This window comes from Hemiscyllium ocellatum, chromosome 42 (genome assembly GCF_020745735.1).
Source record: "Hemiscyllium ocellatum isolate sHemOce1 chromosome 42, sHemOce1.pat.X.cur, whole genome shotgun sequence".
Taxonomy (NCBI): Eukaryota; Metazoa; Chordata; class Chondrichthyes; order Orectolobiformes; family Hemiscylliidae; genus Hemiscyllium; species Hemiscyllium ocellatum.
The window spans coordinates 24,082,169-24,105,785 of NC_083442.1; the positions used below are offsets into that span (position 1 = coordinate 24,082,169).

A 23,617-nucleotide genomic window follows, 5' to 3' on the forward strand; every position below is an offset into this window, starting at 1 on the left:
GTTCCATTAACAGGAATGAGATAAATTACGAGATTTATTTTAATAATATTAGTTGAGGGATAAATATTGGATGCAGTGGCTGCAGTGGAGTTTGGAACTGGGGCTGAAAACAATGGCTTTAATCATTTCAATCTTTAATAAAGAAATTAAACAGCACTTACTGATATGATTTTCCTTGCGATATTAGTCTTGTTAGGTACAAATTTGTAATTTTTGTACATTGTTCTTTTATTCCTGCTATCATTATACTCCATGAGAAGAAATGTGAGTGTTCATAGCATCAACAAAACATTGCAATTTAACCTAGAAATAATCTTGGCTTCAACCTAGAGGGAGGGTCAAACTTGAAGGTAATACACCATAGAACATAGAACATAGAACATAGAAGGATACAGCGCAGTACAGGCCCTTCGGCCCTCGATGTTGCGCCGACCGAATCCTACCTAACCTATACTAGCCCAATAACTTCCAAATGCCTATCCAATGCCCGCTTAAATGACCATAAAGAAGGAGAGTTCACCACTGATACGGGCAGGGCATTCCATGAACTCACAACCCGCTGTGTGAAGAATCTACCCCTAACATCTGTCCTATACCTACCACCCCTTAATTTAAAGCTATGTCCCCTAGTAACACCTGACTCCATTAGCGGTAAAAGGTTCTTAGTATCTACCCTATCTAAACCCCTAATCATCTTATACACTTCTATCAGATCTCCCCTAAACCTTCTCTTCTCCAATGAGAACAGCCCCAAGTGCCTCAGCCTTTCCTCATAAGATTTTCCTACCATTCCAGGCAACATCCTGGTAAACCTCCTCTGCACTCATTCTAAAGCTTCCACATCCTTCCTATAGTATGGCGACCAAAACTGCACACAATACTCCAGATGAGGCCTCACCAGAGTCTTCTACAACTGCAACATGACCTCAGGACTCCGGAACTCAATTCCTCAATGGGTCTAGATTAATATAGAATATCTGGTCAGCATGGACGAGTTGGACTTAAGGGTCTGTTTCTGTGCCGTACATCTCTAAGACATCTCTAAGACAATCTAGACCAACAATGCATTGCATTTATATTGCACCTTTGAACACAGCCTGAGTTGCTTCACAGAAGTATAATCCAACAAGACTTGACATCAGGCCAAAGGAGGGGAGATTAGAACACATGACCCCCGCAAAAAGCCAAGGTATAGTGAGAGTGTGTCACCAATATAGTGACAGATAATCCTCCCCCACACTCCCCCAGGAGTGTGCAAACTTGTACGTCACTCCTGCCCCACAGCAATATGCCCCTGAAACAGACGAGCAAGCAATTCACTTTAAGGGCAAAGAGGAATGGGCAATAAGTTTTGGTCTTGCTCATGATGTCCATGTTTCAGGAATGAACACGGAAAAAGATCAAGTAGAGGTTTGTGGTCCAGAATTATGGCTGCATTAAAGATTCTTTGCTGAATATCTCTTGTTTCTAAGGTTGGTTTCAGTGCAAAGTAGATTTACTCTCTGCCTGTGACCATATGTTAGTAACCTAAGTTTACAAGAATGATACCTGAACTTCAGGGCTTAAGTTATGAGGAGAGATTATACAAATGAGGTCTGTTTTCTCTAGAATTTAGAAGGTTAAGGGGTGATTGGAGCAAAGATATCAATAGGCAAAGACAGGGTAGATAAAGATAGACTATTTCCATTGGTCAGGAATTCTACAGCTTGGAGGCATAGTCTGAGTGTTAGGACCACATGATTTAGGAGAGATGTTAGAAAGCACTTTGACACATAAATGGTGATAGATGTTTGGTACTCTTCCAGAAATGACAGTTGCTCATTTTAAATCTGAGACAGATAGATTTTTGTTCGGTAAATGTATTAAAAGACATGTGCCAAAGGCAGGTAAATGAAGTTAGGCCAAAGGTCAGCCATGGTCTCCTGGAATGGAAGTATAAGCTAGAGAGGAAGAATGCCCTACTCCTGTTCCTACATTCCTAACAAACACGGTTTTACTTGACTAATCATGACTTTGAGTTTATTTTGCAATGCTCTAACAGTCTTAGAGATGTACGGCACAGAAACAGACCCTTAATTCCAACTCGTCCATGCTGACCAGATATTCTATATTAATCTAGACCCATTTGCCAACATTTGGCCCATATTCCTCTAAAATCTTCCGATTCATATACCCATCCAAATACCTTTTAAATATTATTATTATAACAGCCTCCACCACTTCCTCTAACAGCTCATTCCATAGACATCTGCATGAAAAAGTTGTCCCATAGGTCCCTTCTAAATCTTTCCCCTCTCACTTAAAACCTATGCCCTCTAGTTTTGAACTCCCCTACCCTGGGGAAAAGACATTGAGTATTTACCCTATCCACCACACCCCTCACTTCTGATGCTCCAGGGAAAAATGTCTCAGCCTATTCAGCCTCTCCCTTTAGCTCAAATCGTCCATCCCTGGCAACATCACTGTAAGTCTTCTCTGAACCCTTTCAAGTTTCACAACATCTTTCCGATAGCAGGGAGGCCAGAATGGATTCTGGTCTCCAAAGGTGGCCTAAACAATGTCATGTACAGCTGCAATCTGACATCCCAGCTCCTATACGCAATGCACTGACCAATAAAGGCATGCATACCCCCAAATGCCTTCTTCACTATCCTATCTACCTGTGACTCTGTTTTCAAGGAACAATGAAACAACACTCCAAGATCTGACTCCAAGTCCTGTCCTGATTTGCTTTTCCAAAATGCAGCACCTCACGTTTTCTGTGAAAATGTAGGAATTCTATAGACATCTCCAAATTTTCAGCTCGCTTACCAAAGTAGACAAATAGCACAGTTCTGTTTTTGTCACATGGTATTCCCGACATTCCCTGCATTGCTACGTTGCTGATGTTCCGAGGATTTGGTAACTCTGGTTCTTGTATAGCTTCGAGAACTCCATCAGCATAATTGGCAGGCAGTAATCGTACGAAAGGCACATCTGCATAGAAAGCAGCAACATAATATTTTTGGTGAATGACTTCAAAGCAGACCTCACAAACCTTTGACAAACATGATGATATAATGTACAGGCTATAATTTGCAGGCAGGACTGAATAGGTTGGGTTCTTTACTCTAATAAAGAAATAGACATTGGGTGACCTTACAGAACCACATTAAAATTAGGAAAGCCTTCGATAGGGCACAGAAGATGTTTCCTCTTTAAGGAAGACCAAAATTTGGAGATATAAACGTAGGACGAATCAAATAAAGTCCAGAAGGGGCTCGTTAGGATGGAAGCTGATTAGAGAATCTGAAAAATGAGGGTACAGTTTACCAGGTGAACTAGATTGATGAGAAATTTCTTCACTCAAAGGGCTGTTAATCTTTGAAATTCTCTACCATAGAAGGTTGTGAATGTGTTTCTTTGAATATATTAATGGCTGGGATAGATCACTGGAGATCAAAGGTCATGGGGAGTGAGTGGGAAAGCAGAGTTGTTTGACCCCAAAGTCAACCATGACCATAATGAATGGGAGACCATACTTGATACACAGATTGTCTATTCCTGCTCCTCATTCTGATCTTGTGTCTTTGATATTCTTTCACTTATCTCTACCATAAACCTACATTTCTCCCATTATTGTTTCCGATGGTTGGGTCATGGACTTCCATTGACATGGTCCACATTTATGGGCTAAGTACAGCAATGGTTTGGGCAATGTCTCCTCAAGATGGCTGATCCAATGGTTAGAGACTGACAATCAATCTGTTGGATCACATGACAAGTGTATCTCCCATGGCCAACAAGTCAGGCACAACAGTCAAAACTAGAGCTTCTGGAATGGACACTACTCACCACACCACCTGCTCCAATTTCTTGAAAATTGCTAATAAATCTAACTGGGAACTGAGTGAAAATATCTTGACCCAGGAAGCCACTACAGTTGGGAACTCTGTCATATGGTGCAGTTGAGGCAGTTGGCTGGATGGCTGCTTTGCCATGCAGAGTAACGCCAACAGAGTGGGTTCAATTCCTGCTTCAGCTGAGATTACCTTGAAGGATTCTCTTTCTCAACCTTGCTCCTCACCTGAGGCATGGTGACCCTAAGGTCAAACCATCACCTCTAATGAGAGAGCAACTCCTATGGTCTGGTTAGATTCTGGTGACTTTACCTTTAATTGTCAAAGGGGGAAGCTAGAAAAGAACCTGGGTAGAACATAAAGAATATGCTAGTGTGTTAAGATGAAGTAGGGTTAGAGGAAGTTCATGCGGAGCACGGATCAGATGGGCTGAACGGCCTGCTTCTGTGCTGTAAAATTCTACATAATCAATCCTATTATTAATAAGTGACATTCTAAACCCTTATTTTACAAACTTACTTCCTGCCCACCTTTCTTTCCAAGCTCATTTATTCAAATGATGTGCTATTTTAAGAACTGCACATTCTGTTTTATGTCTGAAGCAGGCAAGTCCAAATCAAAACTCCAAAAATGTTCTTCCTTTTGTTTCCTTCTTCCCTGAAGGTATTGACTATTTCACTTACGCAATGTCCCGAACACCCCAGTAATACCTTGCATTCTCAGCAAAGCTTGTGCCAAAAATTCAGGCATGAGTCATGAAAAGTCATTGAGTTCAGGCAACCTGTCCAGCTGCGGCTGACTTTGCAGCCAAGTCTAATGTTGTCCTCAACCTAGCAGCCGATGGGTATCGCTAGAGAAATGTTAAGGTTCCATATTGACTATTGTTTGCTGCTGCTGAATTACACTCCCTTTCTTCATGTGTCTCTACTGATGCCAGGACTTCGGCCTATTCTCTGTGGTTATTTCAATCTGAGCTGTTTCCTTGGCAGATCTTTTTATCAGTGATAGCTCACCATTGCATTCTCAGGGGCCGGAATGCAGGAATCAAACCCATACTGTTGGTGTCAATCTGAACCATGAGAGAACCAACTTGAGCTAATCCGTCCTTCTCAGAAGATTCTGGGGCCAATACTGTGGTGAAACGGGTTCCCAGTGAATTGGCTACCTGTTTTACGTCACACCCAATCTTCCTTCCAGAGAATTCAAAGGTATAATAAGCTCACATTCTTTTTTGAAGATTTATTTCCTAGTTTTGCTGTCACTTTTATTTGTACTTCAGGTGGAAAAACAAACCTTGCCAATGTTTTCCAAGGCAGGGGGAAGTCAAAACTGGCAAGGTGAAAATAGGCTGCGGACTCACGATGAGTTTGCTTTGATTTCTGGGACTATTTTCACTCCCTCTGTTCTAGTGAAAGTGCTCTCTGTTAATATCAGCAAATTCAGCAGAAATAACAGGGTGTGAAGTTGGAACTCTTCCTCATTTATGTGGTTTAGTGGCTTAGGAACATGACCAAACTGAATGTACTGTCAGCTCCATTTTGCTGTTTGCCCCTCCATAACTCTGAACGCCCTTGTCTATTCAAAAAAAAATCTACCACCTGCTTATCCCCAAGGCATGGGAATGGCTGTGTTATTGAGTGATGAAGCACAGAACACCATTCAGCCCATTGTACCTCCGTCAGCAATTCTATTCACCAGTCAATACCAAACCATTCAAGGGTTTCATAAACATTGGCAGTGACAGACTAAAAATGTTGCGGCTCAGGTTGTTTCACAATAGATCAGAAAATCCCTTAGTGTGAAAGCAGGCCAATCAGCCCGTCAAATCCACACTAGCCCTCCAAAGAGCATCCCACCAAGACCCATCCCTTATCTCATCACCTTACATTTCCTATGGCTAATTCACCTCGCCTTCACATCGCTAGACACTATGGGCAATTTAGTATTGCCAGTCCATCGAACCTTCACATCTTTGGACTGTGGGAGGAAACCGGAGCATCCGGAGAAAACCCATGCAGACCCGGGGAGAATGTGCAAACTCCACAGAGACAGTCCCCTAGGATGGAATTAAACCTGGGTTTCTGGCGCTGTGAGGCAGCAGCACTAACCATTGAGCCACCATGCTTCATATTTTTACTTTGATGAAATAAATAAATACACAGACATTCACAAAGATAATAACTATTTAGAGAGACTGGATATACTCAGCGTTTCTGTCAGGTTAATTTGGAGTAAAAGAAATATCCCTTACCAACAGTCCCCCTGCTGTGATGTGCTAGATTATTGTACCATCCATCGTAGCGTTGAACTTCCCAGTTCAATTCCGCACCTAAAGTGGAACAGAAATTGTATGATCAATGCTGAAAAGGTCTTATTTAAGAATATATTGCTTAGATTATAATTAATCATAGAATCCATCTACATCCTCATTAAAAACTTTCAGTGATCTACCTCCACAACTCCAGACAATCAGACATTCACTGCCCATTGCGAGGAGAAATTAAAGCCCCCTCATTCTGTAACCGTGTCTCCTAGCCCGAGACTCACCCACTAGTAAAGACATCTTTTCTACATCTACTCAGTCAAACCCCTTAAAACCTTTCATGGTTCATCCCCCTTTCTTCAAAACTATAATGAACAAAGGCCTAACCTGCTTAGCCATTCTTGGTAAGTCAACCTCTTCAATCTGGGAATCAGCCGCATCAGACTCTCTTGAACTGCTCCAATATCTGTTAATATTATTTTAAACACAGGCACTGAAACTGTACACTCTAGGTATGACCTCACCTACACACTGTACAGTTGTAACAAGACTTTCCTGATTTTAAACACCAGTGCCTTAGCAAAAGGCAAAATTTAATTTGCCTTCATAATTACTCATTATACCTGCTGCTGACTTTTGAAGTCGCCACACAAGAACACCCAGGTCTCTTGCTGATGCACTATTTTTGGAGGCTCTCTCTATTTTAATAATAGACTGCTTTTTGATTTTTCTAACCAAAGCGCATGACTTCATACTTTCCTACATTAAACTTCAACTGCCAAATTTTGTCTACTCCCTCAATTTATCCATGTCCCTTACAGATTCCTTATGTCCTTATCACAACATGTTCTCACACCTATTTTTATATCACAGCTAATTTAGATACATTACACTTTGCACCCTCTCCAAATCATTAATATAGTTAGAAAATATTTGAAGTCCCAGGTCTGATTTTTGTGGCACTCCACTTGTTATGCCTTTCCAACCTAAAAAAAGACCCACTAATCCCAACTCTCTATTTTCTGTGAACCAACCAATCCTCAATCCTTGCTGATACATTACCAGCAATATCATGAGCTCCCATCTTGTGCAGTAACCTTTTATGTAGCACCTTATCAAATGCCTTCTGGAAATCCAAATATACTCTGTTTGCTGGTTTCCCTTTATCAATGCTACCTGCTATATACTCAAAAAACGCTAGCTAATTTATCAAACATGATTTCCCTTTCAGAAAATCATTTTGATGATGTTTGAATAATTAAACTTTTCTAAATGTTCTGCTCATACTTAATCCTTAATAATGGACTCTACCATTTTCCCAGTGTTTGGCTAACTGTCCAATAGTTTCCTGATTTCTATCTCCTTCTTTCTTCAACAGTGACATTAGATTAATGGATTTCCAATCCACTGGAACCCTTCCAGAATTCAGTGAGCTCTTTTGATCAATGCTTGCACTATCTCTCCACTTCTCAGATAGACTTTGTCTTCACCACATGAGCTGCAGCCCACTGAAAATCAATGAAATGCAGATCAGGTCACAGAATCATAGAATCCTTACGGTGTAGAAACAGGCCACTTGGCCCAACAAGTCCATACCGACCCTCAGCAGAGTATATCACTCAGACCTGTTCTCCTAGTCCATTACTTTACATTACCCCTGGCATAATGCACCTAACTTACTCATCCCTGGACACTATGGGCAATTTAGCGTGGCCAATTCACCTAACCTGCACATCTTTGGACAGTGGGAGGAAACCGGAGCACTCAGAAGAAACCCACGCAGACACGGGGAGAATGTGCAAACTCCACACAGACAGAGGCTGGAATCGAACCCGGGTCCCTGGTGCAGTGAGGCAGCAGTGCTAACTGTTGAGCCACCATCCTAGAACATCAACCGATCTGACCCACCAGATTAAAACCAAACAATAACAATGAAAGCCAAGACCAATGAATCTAAAAATTGATTTCATTCTCTCTTTGATGGTAGCCAGGTGCCAAATTTATAATCTAGGAACAAAGCAGAATGTTACACTTGATCCATTCCCCTATATTTATTAGAAATCATCAAATGATGAGTTTGAATTTGGAGTTCAATGTCTGATGTCACGTAGACAACAGCTACAGGTACTTTGCACCATGTCACATCAGGTTAATCTGGAAGACCATGTACAGTATTGGGTCTGTTCCTCCTCCTTCTAATTTGTATGTTCAATTATTTCTAATTCATATTTCACAAACATCAAGATGTCCCTCTCTACGGCTTACGATTCTCAGCTCAATCCTATGTTGTGGCAATGCATATTCAAAGCCATGTTCCTCCCTTTTTGGAAGCAAATTCATCATACCTCACGACTGCACTTGCTCGAATTCTCTTCCTAAACCTGACCTCTCATAAAGCCTATCCTTTACGTTACATGTTTGCATCCTAGCTCAAACCTTCTATTCCATCTCGGTGCCCACCCTTGTCGGTATGACAGTTCAGGCAAAACGTCTCTCCCCAGAAACATTAACTTGGCATTTTGGCTTCCAGCTTACTGATGGAGATGTTTTAGATTATCCAGCACTTCTCATTCCATTTTTGAATATAAGTAGTTCAAGCAAACACTGGCCACACAATTGGGATTCCTCACTGGCTTTGGTATAGTCTTCGGCTGTCGGTGGAAGTTAAAATAACTTCACACAGGCTGGTATCCTATGACCAAGTCACTCTTTATTCATGTGTGCACAGTATTTGACACTGATCCGCTTTTTCACAGGCAGCTCAGAGTGAACAGAAGCCCCTGATACTCCTGTTTACATCTGTCATCCAGGGCTCCCTGGCTGGACCAGGTTAACATCAGGGAACTGCCTGGCTGATCTCATTACATTCATTACAGAGCTTGTGGCAATCTACAAAAGAAAAACTGGTTAAGTCGGTAACACGTGAAGTAACATGATCATTTGTCACTCCAATCCAGTGCTAATTACTTTCAAACCATTCTTAACTAATTACTTTCCAGCAGCAAAATGCTGCTTTTCATTTCTAGAAACACTCGCAAAAAATCTGGTTGGTCTGGTTGTGATGCACGGGGACAGCTTGATTGTAAAACCCCTCTGAATAGCCTGTGAACTGAAGAGTGACTCATAGCCAGCAGAATATACAAAGCAACTTTTTTTTGGAACAGTGTCCATGGTGACAGAATTGCTTGAGCAACTCTGTACTTTCCTGAGCTGTTCCTACTGAAGGAATATTAACAACGCCATTCCCCGAGTTTCCTAACCCATAATTAACAAGGCCTGGCAACAGGCATACATCAAACAGAATCAATACCACGAATAATATATTTAAATTAAAATGATATAATTTGATTGGATTTCTTATCTCATAGAATTTTTAACTCTGTTTTTGCTGTGTTGCTCCTGTGAGCACTTGAGGCATGTATAGGAGAAGAGTTACTTTTCTAGCTCTGGGTAAAAGGCGATATCATCATAGCCTCAGAGGGCTGTCTTATCAGACAGGGTTGTGGTTTATCCTGGATGTCACCACATCTCTGGAGAGGGAAAGAGGTTGAGAAGGTGGGATCTTCATAGTAACCACAGCTGAAATGGGGTTAAACCTGTGCAACTGGCATTACTCTGCATCGCAAACCAGCCAACTGAGCTGTCTCTGAGAGAAATATCCCGAACACCAGCCTCGTTTGATCAAACAGGTCCGTAACTCACGGGCCAGACCTGAGACACTCAGTACGCTCCACAGCTGGCAAACAGAGACTGAAATGAACACAAATAACATTTCAAACAAGGTAGGAAGATCCCACTGATATAGATCTACAGGACAATACCTGCATTTTCATCGCCTTTCACAGATTCAGAACATCCTAAACCCTAGTCAGCACCATTTCAAAGAGTAATCACTTTGTAACGTAGGAAATACAGTTGTCAATTTGCACACAGCATGTCCCCACAAGCAACAATGTTCTAATGACCAGATAATCCCTTTGAGTGACTTTGGTTGAATTGTTGATTGAATTATTGGTTGAATTATTGAATCACTGAATTCCCCAGAGTGCAGAAAGAGGCCATTTGGCCCATTAAGTCTACAGCAACCCTCTGAAGAGCATCCCATCCAGACTCAGTCCCCACCCTAACCTTGCATTTACCACGACTAACCCATCTAGCCTGCATATCCCTGGACACTATGGGGCAATTTAGCACGGCCAACCCACCCTAATCTGCATAGCTTTGGACTGTGGGAGGAAACCAAAGCAGAAACCCACACAGAGGGAGAGTGCACACAGTCCAAACAAACAGTCACTCAAGCCTGGAATCGCCACCCAGGTGTCTGGTGCTGTGAGGCAACATGCTAACGACTGAGCCACTGTGCCACCAAACACTGACCGGAATACTGAGGAGCTTGTTGCCAGTTCCTTGAAACCCAAAATGGTGGAGATGGACTACAATACTCATCATTCTGGTCTAACTAGAGCAGTCTTGTCGTGTAAAGTTTATTGTATTATAGTGACAATTTACACGAATATGACCTACATTATTACAGAAACTAAAAGGAGGACACAACCTTCCTTGGCTTATCTCCTAAAATTTCCTTCTTTAGTTTACTACATTACACTACTACTTTCCTCCACTTAATCAAGTGTTAACCTTTCAGACCTGTATGCTTGATTGTGCTCACCTCCACTAAGTCTTTTTCCCTCATAATTATCACAGCATCACACATTTGTTTCCAAGTTTACAGCTACCATGTTTGAAACGCCTATCAAGTCTTTGACTTTATAAAGTCAGTCGTACAATCTGGAAGTTACACTATTCTTCCTGAATATGTTATCTTCGGACTTGAAATAAAATTATTTATTCAGCAGCAAGCAGTTGAGTTCGACTCTCTTCCGGATGGTCTGAGGTCTGTCGTTCTCTCTAGAACTGGAAGGTCTTAAACCACTTGTGGGAAAAAGTGAGGTCTGCAGATGCTGGAGATCAGAGCTGAAAATGTGTTGCTGGAAAAGCGCAGCAGGTCAGGCAGCATCCAAGGAACAGGAGATTCGACGTTTCGGGCATAAGCCCTTCTTCAGGATTCCTCTGTGTACTTCAGCACAGATCTACAGGCAGAATGAGAACCAAATTCCACTGACACAGCGTGACGTTGTTTTGGACTTTCAGTGATAAACTATTGGTCAAACCTGCTTCTTCATGTCCCAATGCAGTGACTGGAACCAAGACCAGGTGAATCTCATTGACTGTGAGATCCTTAAGTGGGGTTGTTAACTTGGCCAACGAGGGAGCCCCGGCTGACAGATATAAACAGGAGATTTCACGCAGCATTGCCCTTTGATGTGAAGGGCACTGCTTGTCACTGGCCACTTGGGTGTTTCCTTTCTTCCTGGTGGTGGAAACTGAATAAAGATTTGTGCACCTTGTGTCTCTCACTGTGTCTCACTACTGCACACACACAATATGGGTGCTGGGGACAAAATAAGCACTGCTGCAATTAGGCGCTAGTGTGGGGTAAAATAAGATAAAAAAAAGAATAAAAAGAAAAAAAATAAGCAAGAGTATCAGAGGTTCTGTTCTGTCCAAGAAAAAGAAAATAAATAGGAGATTTCACGCAGCATTGCACTTTGATGTGAAGGGCACTGCTTGTCACTGGTCACTTGGGTGTTTCTTTTCTTCCTGGTGGTGGAAATTGAATAAAGATTTGTACGCCTTGTGTCTTTCACTGTGTCTCACACCATCTCACACACACAACATTGGGTGTTGAGGAAAATAAGCACTACTGCAGTTAGGTGGTAGTGTGGGGGTAAGAAAGAAAGGATAAACAGGAGATTCGCATGCAGCACTGCCCTTTAGCAAGAAGGACCCTGCTTGTCACTGGCCACTCGGGTGTTTCCCTTTCTTCCTGGTGGTGGAATATAAAATCTTACACACCTTGTTGTTCTTCACTGTATCCGACACCTGCACACACATGACATTGGTGCTGAGGAAAAATAAGCACTACCGTAGTTAGGCAGTAGTGCAGAGGAAAGTCTTAAAAGAAAAAAAAAGTAAAAGAATAAACAGGGGATTCAAAAGGTCTCCTCATTCTCGGGATTGGCTCTGAGCTGGCGATCAGAGCCCATAAACGGTGCACATATAAGTAAGGGTTACTCGGTGACTGGATACCAGCGTCTGTTCAGCTATTTCACTCAGTTTAGGTTACTTGAAGAGATATTCTTGTTAAATGTGATTTTTGTTTGTTGGGAAGGCAGATACTCTTCTTGATCTTTGTCCCTTCCTATGTGACATGACCTTTTTACACTAACCTGAAAGAGGACAGATAGTTCCTTTGTTTAAGGTCTCACCCCCTCCCTCACTGCAATATTCTTTCAGTACTCCACCAGAATGTCAGCCTGGATTTCAAGTCGCAGGTCTTGGGAGTGGGTTTCTATCCACAGCTTTGTGGTTCAGAGACAGGACTGCTTCCAAGAGTCAAGATGGCTGATGCATTTCTTTTTATTTTGATACTACATTCCATCATTCAGATGTTAAAGATCCAAGAGACATTCACCGGCACCTTACAGTGGCCGTGCAGGGTTGCTAACAAATTATGTTTATTTAGATGTGATTACAGAAAGATTCAGTCAGCTGTTTTAGGATAGTTTCTGAAGTTTTTTTTTTCTCTTTTGCTTTAATCTCTGCTGGCACGGTGGCTCAGTAGTTAGCACTGCTGCCTCACAGCACCAGGGTCCAAGATTTGATTCCAGCCTCGGGCGACTGACTGTGTGGAGTTTACACATTCTCCCCGTGTCTGTATGGATTTCCTACGGGTGCTCCGGTTTCCTCCCACAGTCCAAAGATGTGCAGGTCAGGTGAATTGGCCATGCTAAATTGCCTGTAGTGTTAGGTGCATTAGTCAGAGGGAAACGGGTCTGGGTGGGTTACTCTTCGGAGGGTCGGTGTGGACTAGTTGGGCCAAAGGGCCTGTTTTCAGGTAGTCTAATCCAATATGCATTAGTTCCCTTTCCTACTCATGGTAATGTCACTATAATCCTACAGGACAATAGGGCTGCTTCCTCATCAGAAAGAGATGACAGGTGGTGGTTTAATCTGAGGGTCACTGCACACCTCAGGTGAGGGGAGAGGTTGAAGAGGAAGTTCCTCCATTGTAATCTTGGCTTTTCCTATTAAGCAAACATTAATGGCACCAATTGATTGTGCAAAGTATTTAAAAGCTACTTTCAGCAAAGATAACCATGACAATAAGCATTAATTTTTCTGAAAACAGTTGATTCAATAATATCCTTGAGGGAAGGAAATCCTTATTTGGTCTGGCCTACATGTGACTCCAGACCCACAGCAATAGCTGACTCTGAACAACCCTCTGAAATGGCTGAGCAGGCCATTTATTTCAAGGGCAATTAGGGATGGTCAACAAATGCCAGCCTTGAGGGTAATGCCTACATTCCACGGAAGAGTTAAGAAAGATAGCTACAGAATAATCACACGAACGTCGAGGATGTCAGATCACAAGGGATTAAGACCTGGGGGAAGACAGCTCTGGTGAACTCCTCCTCTGCCATGTTTCTCTTCAAAGTTGAATAGTTAATAAAAGTTGAAACAGAAGCAGAAATTGTTGGACATTCTGAAAAAGGGTCACTGGACCCTAAATAGTAATGCTGTTCCCTCACCACGCATGCTGACCTGCTGGGTCACTCTCACAATTTCTGTTCTTGTTTCAGGTTTCCAGCAGCCACAATTCTTTATTTACTTTTAGTTAATGGAAGTCCTTGGTTTGCACTAGTGTGGCGTCCAGTCCTTGTCATTAACAGCTCCCTGAAACTGATTCTGACAGTTCTACAGGATTTCCAATGGAAATTTCCCAACATGATAACTTCTCAAAGACAGACCGATGGAGGAATGGCAGTCAGGTCTGATTGCACTATGTGTGTCCTATACAGATATAACACCTTCCTCTTTGAACAAAGGTGTGCATCCTTTAATAAATATGTTTAAAAAAAACAGCACTGTGCAAACAGATATCAATGAAATGCATGTAAGTTGCTATTCATCTTATTAAAATTTTATACATTTATATTTTTCTATCTTGATTCCCTCAAGTAATTCTCTCACTGAAATGTGTCTGATTTGGAAGTTCAAGCTTCAGGTTGAGATTCTAAATTTCCACGACTGCAAGCCAAACATTTGCAAAACACTGTATGAAAACCTGCATACATTTTTGTATAACTATTCCATGTTTAATTGGTTTCCTTTAAATTTAGCTTGTGCACAACTATCTGCTCCGTGTTCTTGGCTACTTCCTGGCAAATACACAAAAGTGAAACAGGACTGCATGACTTTGTAAAATAGCTTTCTGCTTGTGTTAGCTCTGGTTCTGGATATTTAGGTCAGAAATATGGTGGTAAAAGCAGCCTTCCAAGATATAATTGCTGATGTATTATTCAGTCACATATCTGGTACAATTATCTTATTCTTTGTCACTCCTTTATTTAAAAGCATGACAGCACTAAGGGCTACCAATCTTTACTGTAACGAGTTCCATCTCTAGATTACAATGTGCATTATTAACTTACTGGTAAATGAAAGGCAACACAGTAGTAGGGGCCAGGGAATGGCCAGAGGTATTACTTTACTCATTGTAGTCTTCATCTTTCAATTGTTTAAACCTGTGCGATTTGGAGGCTCCTCCTTGTTCTGTCAACTACAGGAAAAACAAATGAATGGAAGAAGAGATATTAATAAATGTGTAGGATATGCTTATATGCATGAAACCTGACACAAGTGCAATTCAATTTGTGCATTTACCTGCACAGGCAGGTGAAGTCTGAACGGTATTATATGAAGTATATTGAGGCATTGGAAAAGGTGCAAAGAAGATACATAAGGATGATACCAGCACTGACAGCGAATAACTACTTTATTAGCAGATGTGTCAGTTAGCTGGATGGCTAGCAGCATGAGTTCAATTTCTGCATTGATTGAGGTCACTTTGAAGAATTTTCCTCCTTATCTTCTCTCCCTGTATAAGGTGCGGTGACCCGCAGGTTAAACCACCACCAGTTGTCTGTCTCGAGTGAGAGCCGTGATGTGGAAGTGCCGGTGTTGGACTGGGCTGGACAAGGTCAGAAGCTGCACGACATCAGGTTATAATGCAACAGGTTTATTTGAAATCACAAGCTTTCGGAGCTCTGTCCCTTCGTCAGGGCCTCACCTCCAAAAGCTTGTGATTTCAAACAAATCTGTTGGACTATAACCTGGTGTTGTGTGACTTTGGATCTAGTGAGAGAGTGGCCTTGTGGTCTGGTAGGGTTATGCCAACTTTCCTTATTAGGACAGACTGGGCCTCTCTTTTGTTGGAAATCAAGTAAATTTGAGGCACAATCTGAAGGAATTTTTAAAATTATGGTAGATTTTCATAGAGTTGAAGTGGAAAAGAGGTTTTCACTTGTACGGGTATCCAAAACTAGCCAGTGTAAACAGGAACCAGTCACTAATAAACCTGACAGGGAATTTAGGAAGAACCACTTTGCTGGGAGAATGGTTAGAATGTGGAACGTAGTAGTCAAAGGGCAGTGACGTTTGATACGTCAGGGTAGGATAAACAGGGGATGGATGAGGAGGTCGAAGACAGTTGGGCGATTTGGCCTCTTGAGAGTATCAGTTTTTGTCACTTATGGCAAAACAAGATCTCCGCAAAGTCCTGATCAGGATTAAACAAGATGTGGAGGTGCTGGTGTTGGACCAGGGTGGACAAAGTTAAAAATCACATGACACTGGGTTATCGTCCAACAGGTTTATCAGAATGAGATTAAACGAGATGCGCCCTCTTCCAAGAAATCTTGAAGAACACGAATTCCAATCTTATGAGGTGTAAATTGGGGATCAGACAGCATTGATTAAGCATTCAAAATTGCCAGCAGAGTTACAGAAGTTTCAGATTCAATTCATCATTATCAATGCTCTGTTAGCCTCCCCCTACCTCCACGATCTAACACATTTGTGTAGCTTTCCATTTCCTTCACCATTAAATAGTGACCTAGTTTCCATTTTAAGGCATTTCCTTCAATAACTCCATTTTGTATAAACTTCTACTTTCTAATTGCTCTGGGGAAATGAGGGATATACTCATTTCTCCTTTGAGTATATTGTTGACTGATTTATATTTGTAAGTCCCTTGATGTGGGCTCCCCTTAACAAGTAGTTCCTGTTTACACTGGCTAGTTTTGGATACCTGTACAAGTGAAAACCTCTTTTCCACTTCAACTCCATGAAAATCTATCATAATTTTAAGAATTCCTTCAGATTTGTGCCTCAAATTTACTTGATTTCCAACAAAAGAGAGGCCCAGTCTGTCCTAATAAGGAAAGTAGTTCCAGTCTATAAACTTCAGAATTTTAAAAGCCTCAATTAGATCACTCCACTGCTTTTTCTAGAGAGAAATGTTGATGACTATCCAGTGTTTCCGAATAGTTATTATCACTTCTGGTGTCACCCTGAAAAGATCTTTGAGATGTACTATGGTAGTGAAAGACACTATATAAATGCAAGCTCTTTCTATCTGAACATTATCACCTGCGGAAGGAAAGCAGTTTCTCCAGAATGCAACACAATGACAATTACTTGAACATCATTCAAGCTTAAAGGCTAACAGAAAAGAGAAATTTGCACTACCCTTTACAAATTGAGCTTTAGATTCTATCTTTGGCTCCTTCCTGCTACTATCCATGCCTGTATTCCTTATGTGAACTCAAATATGGAGTCTACCGTAAGGTCCATTTAGTCAGACCCATTCAGAATTAATATCTTCCATTCCTCAGAATACCCATAATAGATGTTCTTGAGCCATTACTATCCTTGGCAGGTGATGAGGTTGTCACTGGCAGTTGAATTATATTAGAGTTAGCTAATGTCACCATTTCCAAAAGTGGTTCCTGTCAAAATGAGCTGTGAGATGTATATCGTTTACAGTACGTCTCACTGTTGTTCACAGTTGTAGTTTGTCTAATTGGGTTCACAAAAACAATGCAATATTTAAAATGCCCACTAGCTGTATTGCCATTTATTTAATGCTGTGCTTGCATCAGAGCCTATTTGTGGTACCCATGATCATCAGAGACAACACTTCCATGCTTTATTAATCGCCTCTGGACGCTCCCCCCACCCTGTTAATGCCTAGGGCAAATAAAAGAACCAACTCCTCTAAGGTCTACTTCACCAAAGTGTCCTCCAGCTGAGGCATGAATATGTAACGTCAACTTCCTAAAGGTCTTGATGTTGGAAATAGTTGTTAAAGGTTAGAGATACTCCTAAACACTCAGTTAAGAAAGAATGTATATTTATATTGAATTCTCTCCTACCACAGAACATCCTAAAGATTTTTTAAGTCTTTAAGCACCAAGGACAGGTGAGTGGGGCTAGTTTAATTTGGGAACTGATTGATGTAAACTAGTTGGACCAAAGAATCTATTTTCTCACTGTAAGACTCTGTGAAAGAGTTAAATACCATAGGTAATACAAAAAGCAAAATCTTGTGAACCAGCAACAAGCAAATCAACTTTTTGAGTGACATTGCTTGAAAGATAAGGTCAAGAACATATCTGTTTTTCTTCAAATGCTCACGAGGGGACTTTGACTTGACAGCTCACTTGAGAGATGGTAGATCTGACAATGCAACACTCCCTCAGACCTGCACAGAAATGAGCTCAAGTCGTTCCAAGGCTTAGAGGCAAGAGTGCTGCCACTGAACTAAAACTGACATTAGATTGTAATTTCTAACTTAACATCTGAATACAAAACCGAATTTTGACTGTCCGTAATGGGAAGTGCCTGATTTTCATCGGAATCAAATTCAACAAAAAAAGTGGCTCCTGAAATGGCAGGATTACAACAACAGCTCTACATCAAGGGAGTGAGTTGATGTTTGTCAGTTCCGGGAAAATATCCCACCACTCATTAGCTCCATGAAAATGACAGAACTAAGTGAGACAGAGAAAGGGAAGAACTAAGACAAAAAGGAAGGGAAAGATGAAGAAAATTAAGGGCAGCAAAAGAGTAGCCAAACAGAAATAGTGAAATGCAGAAGCATAATATCAGGGAGAGATAATAGGAAATGGAACAGAATACTAGGACTCAAGTTGCACAGAATATAGGAAGATAGAGAGATAGCAATTGAAGAAGGTGTCAAGGGAGAAACGTGTAAAAGACAGAAACAATACTTAAACATTTCACTGGCTCATCCAAAGCAATGTTATATCATATGGGCATAAATAATGACAGTTTGTGAATGAAAATGCAGATTTTCATTCACAATAAAGTAACTATATTTACATAAATTACTTCTACGTTATGCAGAAAATGCTTTTCAGTAAAATGATAATTCCATACCATAGATAAAATTAATATAAGCATTAAGTGTGACTTTTGCCTTGCATTATAATTTCAAACTTCAGTAGAATTGACTTTTTGTTTACGTCATGAAAAGCTTAAAAACCAGGGATTAAAAATAATGGCGTTAAAATTATTGCAAAGCATTCTGTAACGAAGACAACCCACCTTGTGGAAACTTGCTTGCTCTCTCTTACTCATGTAGTGCTTCACCATCAGAGAGCTAGATGACTTGTGCTGAGTTGTTAAATAAAGCTTTGGGCCAGTAAAGAGAGACTTGTTCTGTGCTGATTTATATTCCGTCTACAAAAGTACAGGAGGAACTACTTGATTACATAAAATCTGTGACGACTGCATCTTGATGGTAAAAGGAACACTCCTTAAAGGTGGCACTAAGCCACATTGTTAAAATGATTCCTGCATGACACACCCCTAACTGACTTAACAAAAGTATGCATCAATTATTTTAATTCATGTTTTTTGTGAATCGTACCCCATATCCACCCCACACCAAGTATTGACTATTTCGAGAGTTAGCAGCCTTCTGCCCACGAAACAATCTAGAAAAAGAATAGGAACTATTTCTACTTGTGCAAAGGTAAATTTTCTGCTTATTTGAAATGGCACCGTAACCCACCTCACCCCAACAATCTGGGCTGAAATTCAAATAAGGGTCATGGTTCTCCTGGTGTCCAGATCGTAGCTAGTCCTCTGAAGCATGACACACAGATTAACTGGTTTAACGTCCCATTGTTGTTTATGGGAATCTGCCAGCACCCAATGGCAGCTATTTCTGCCCATTGAGGAATGCCTGAATTCCATGTAATCCATTGTCTAGAGTTCTTTGGAAACAAATGGGTTCTCGTGTGTCTCAGTTCATCGCACTCTTGCCACAGAGTCAGAAGTTTGTGTTCAAGGAATATTCAGAACACAACATCTTGAATCACTTAATTGCTAGGGGATTGTTGAGGTGCCAATCGTGGAATCCCTACAGTGGCCATTCGGCCTATCAAATCTACATTGAACCTCTGAAGGGCATTGCACCAAGAACCACACCCATAATCCCACATTTCCCATGGCTATCTCACTTAGCCTGCACGCCTCTGAACAATTTAACATGGCCAACACACCTAACCTGCACATCTTTGGACTTTGGAAGGAAACCGGAGCACCCGGAGGAAACCCAGACAGACATAGGGACAGTGTGCAAATTCCACACATTCTGTCACCCGAGGCTAGAATTGAACCCAGGTCCCTAGAGCTGTGAGGAAACGGTGCAAACCACTGAACCACTGTACCCCTGCAAGCAAACTGAGTGGTAAACATCAGGTACACTGTTACTGTTGTGAAATAAATTTTCTCGGTGTACTGGCCAAAATTAAGCCCCCAAAAAGATATTACTAAGGCAAAACCAAATCAGATTGCTGTTCATGGAAAGTTTGATGTATGCAAAATGAATTATTTCTTACACGCTAGCAGTGACATCACTTTAAAACTGCCTGTAAAGATCTCTGCGAACATCCTTTCATGTTTTTGAAAGATGTTGTATAAATCTCAGTCTGAATTTCGAGACTCCATCACTGGACACCCAGTGGTGATAAATAAGATTCTCCACATTCCTATTATGAAGAGCAAAGGTTGGGAGCCATGGCAACATTCCACAACTAGCCACACTCCTAGTCACATTGTTCTCATACATACACAACCTTCGCATCTAGCAAACAGTGAGAAAAATTGCCCTGTCCATAAAACATAGGTCAAATCCATTCTGGCCAACATTTTTTGTTGAATCAGTCTGTTGTACAAGGTAATGTTTCTGAAAGTGGTCATTTTACATCAGCTCCACCAATTTTACCACTGTCTCTCAGAGTCTGTTACCTTGCTTTCAGATGGAGCAGATATGACTGCTAACTCCCTAAGGTCCTATAATTATGTCTGACAATATGTAGCTACTGCCATCATGCAATAAATCATCTTGTTGTTTAAGAATGGTGCCTCTTCTGAAGATACAATATTGTGCTGTATCGTCGATCAATAATCACTGGGTTAGCCCAAGGTAAAGCAAAGGAGGATTGTTGGCAGCAAAGGACATAATGGGAGAGGTGGCAAATACCACAAAATGACAGCACTGGTCATTTTGGAAAATATCACATGGTCTATCTCGATCATGACCAAAGTAATGGAAAGGGATTTCAAGGAGTGCTTAGCATGTAATGAAATGTTCATTGATCCCCACATCGGGTTCTGTTACAAACCTCAGTGATCCATATCTGGGCACCAGAGCTGAATTTCAGAAGTGAAGAACATATCTGTCCTCGAAATCAGGGCAGAATGTGACTAAGTGTGCAATTAAAATTAATTGCAATAGCATTTAGGGGAAACAATGCAATAGCTGAAATATACAAAAGGTGATGGTACGGCTGTTGAAGGCCAATCATCTCAGCTCCAGAATATGGTCACAGGAGGTACTTGAGCGCAACTATCTTCATTAACTTTACCAATGACTTTCATCCAACATTAGAACTGAGAATATTACATGGTGTTCATTTGTAACTCCTCAGACCATGAAGCAGTCCATGACTGCACACAGCAAGAGTGGGGCAAATTCCAGCTAAAGAAATCTTGGACAACTGGCCGTCTAAATATGCTTTTTTTTTCCTTAAATAATTTGAAGGATTACTCAGATCCTCCAATTATTTCTGCTGATATTTTTGGCTTATGTCATACTGTGGCCTCACTGTTTTGGTACTGCCCAGAATGAGAGTTACAGAGTCATAGAGACGCACAGCACTGAAACAAACCTTTGAGTTGTACTCGGCCATGCCGACCAGATATCCCAACCCAATCTAGTCCCACCTGCCAGCACCTGGCCCATATCCCTCCAAACCCTTCCTATTCATATACCCATCCAAATGCCCTTTATCTATTATAATTGTACCAGCCTCCACCACTTCCTCTGGCAGCTCATTCCATACACGCACCATCCTCTGCGTGAAAAAGTTGCCCTTAGGTCCCTTTCAGATCTTTTCCCTCACACTTTAAACCTATACTCTCTAGTTTCGGACTACCCTACCCTGGGGAAAGGACTTTGGCTCTTCACTCTATGTATGCCCCTCATGATTTTATAAACCTCTCAACCTCCTACACTCCAGTGAAAGAAGTCCCAGCCTCTCTTTGTTACTCAAACCTTTGATTCCCGGCCACATCCTGGTAAACCTCTTCCTCAGAAACAAAAGGTTTATTTGTCTACTTCTGACAGAGGAGCAGAAAGAAGACAGATGGTGTGGAGGGTTGCTAATGATAGTGAAAGAGAAAAAGTGGTGCAAAATTAAGATCTGAAAGACTCTCTCAAAGCACCAGACAGTGTGTGCGTGTATGCATTGGGGGCAGATAAATTTAGGAAAAATAGGGTACAAAACATAAATATGAAATACATTAAGGAAGAAAAATATCATTCCTCAAATAAGAGGTTGAAAAATATAGATTACAAGGTTGTCTGTCCCTCTTGATTATAAAACTCTCAAATAGTTTTTAAGAATTTAATTAGGTCAATTCAATAAGCAACTGACCCATGACTTTAATACAAAATGTAGAGTGCACAAAATCTTCCACTTTCATTTTATAAATTAAGGAGACTGACATATTGCAATTATTTATACACTGAGAAGGTAAATTCCTTATTGCACAGCTCTTTTTATTTTCTGTTTGTTGTGAATGATGATTACTCTTTTAATTTTTATCATCACAACAATTTGACAGCTGCCATTTTCACTTTTTAATAAACCAATTAGCTGTCTTAGACACTTAAGGACAATGTGAGGCTGTGAAAGATGCAACAAAACTCAAGTTATTACTTTAAACAGTGACCCTTGTTGATTAGTGAATGAGTGCCAATGTTGAATTTGTGTTCTCATTCAATCTTTTTGAATGACCAGCTGAATGATTTTGGAGGGCCTTGTATCAGGATGTCCCTAACACTAGGCCAGAAGGCCTGACTTCAAATCCCACTTGCCCCAAACACGTCTGTAATAATAAACAAAGAACTAGGATTGCTGGAGATCTGAAACAAAAACGGAAATTGCTGGAGAAACTCAGCAGGTTTGGTAGTATCTGTGGAGACCAAGAAGAGTTATTATTTCAAAGTCAGTAATCCTTCTTCAGAACTGATAGCAACTAGAAAAAGGTGATGTAAATGCTGACGTGATGTAGGTAGGGAGTAGTGAGAGGCGAAATAGGGAGAGCCCAAAGAGACAGAACAACAGACAGACAGAGGAAGGGCTGAATGATGGTAAGCCAGTCAGAAAGAAAAGCTGGTGATAGGGACCATAAATCAGTGAAGATGAGTTGGATGTACCTGTAATATGTCTAAATAGGTAGATTAAATATCTTTAACATTGCTTGCACTTGTGTGACTGCTCCACAAACTTCGGGGGAGCTTATAAACAACATGAAAATGCAGGACTTTTTTCTCAGTGATCTGGATGGAGGAGAAGGGCTGAAGAAGGGCTTATGCCCGAAACGTCGATTCTCCTGCTCCTTTGATGCTGTCTGACCTGCTGCGTTTTTTCCAGCAACACATTTTGAAGCTCCGAATGGAGGAGAAAGTTTGCCAACACATGAAAGTTAAGGGCCACTCTCAACACTGAAGTCGGGTAGTAAGATTTCCGAATGGGAGATTGATCAGTGATTTTCCTGAGAATGTGTCTGATGTGGTGAGCTACACTGTGATGGGAAACCCGATGCCACAGATTATGCTTTATGCTATGGCTGGAATTCTAAACAATAGTCTTATGAAGTCCTCGAGTCATACAGCACAGAGACACCCCTTCGGTCAAACCAGTCTATGCCGAACATAATCTCAAACTAAACTAATCCCACCTGCCTGCTCCTGGCCCATATCCCTCCAAACCTTTCCCATTCATGTATCTTTCCAAATGTCTTTTAAACGTTGTAATTGTACCCAGATCCACCACTTCATCAGGAAGTTAATTCCACACTTGAACTACCCTCCGTGAAAAATAATTTGCCTCATCACTTTTTAAAATCTCTCTCCTCTCACCTTAAAAATGTGCCCTCTAGTCTTGAAATTCCCCATCTGAGAGATAAGACAGCTATCATCAACTCTATCTATACCTCTCCTTACTTT

At 41.1% G+C, this 23,617-nt stretch overlaps 1 protein-coding gene across 1 annotated transcript in view; it reads right to left on the bottom strand.

Moving 5' to 3' along the window:
• LOC132834849 (dual oxidase 2-like) overlaps nt 1-18,791 on the bottom strand; it is a 114,759-nt gene extending 95,968 nt beyond the window's left edge. Inside the window, exons 1-4 of the mRNA XM_060853926.1 lie at nt 18,640-18,791; nt 14,661-14,788; nt 6,091-6,168; nt 2,812-2,976 (exon numbers count right to left, since the gene is read on the bottom strand). Of these exons, the coding sequence (XP_060709909.1) occupies nt 2,812-2,976; nt 6,091-6,168; nt 14,661-14,736 (319 nt within the window). The 5' untranslated portion in view covers nt 14,737-14,788; nt 18,640-18,791. The remainder of the gene's footprint in view (nt 1-2,811; nt 2,977-6,090; nt 6,169-14,660; nt 14,789-18,639) is intronic.
• Nucleotides 18,792-23,617: the final 4,826 nt, after the last annotated feature.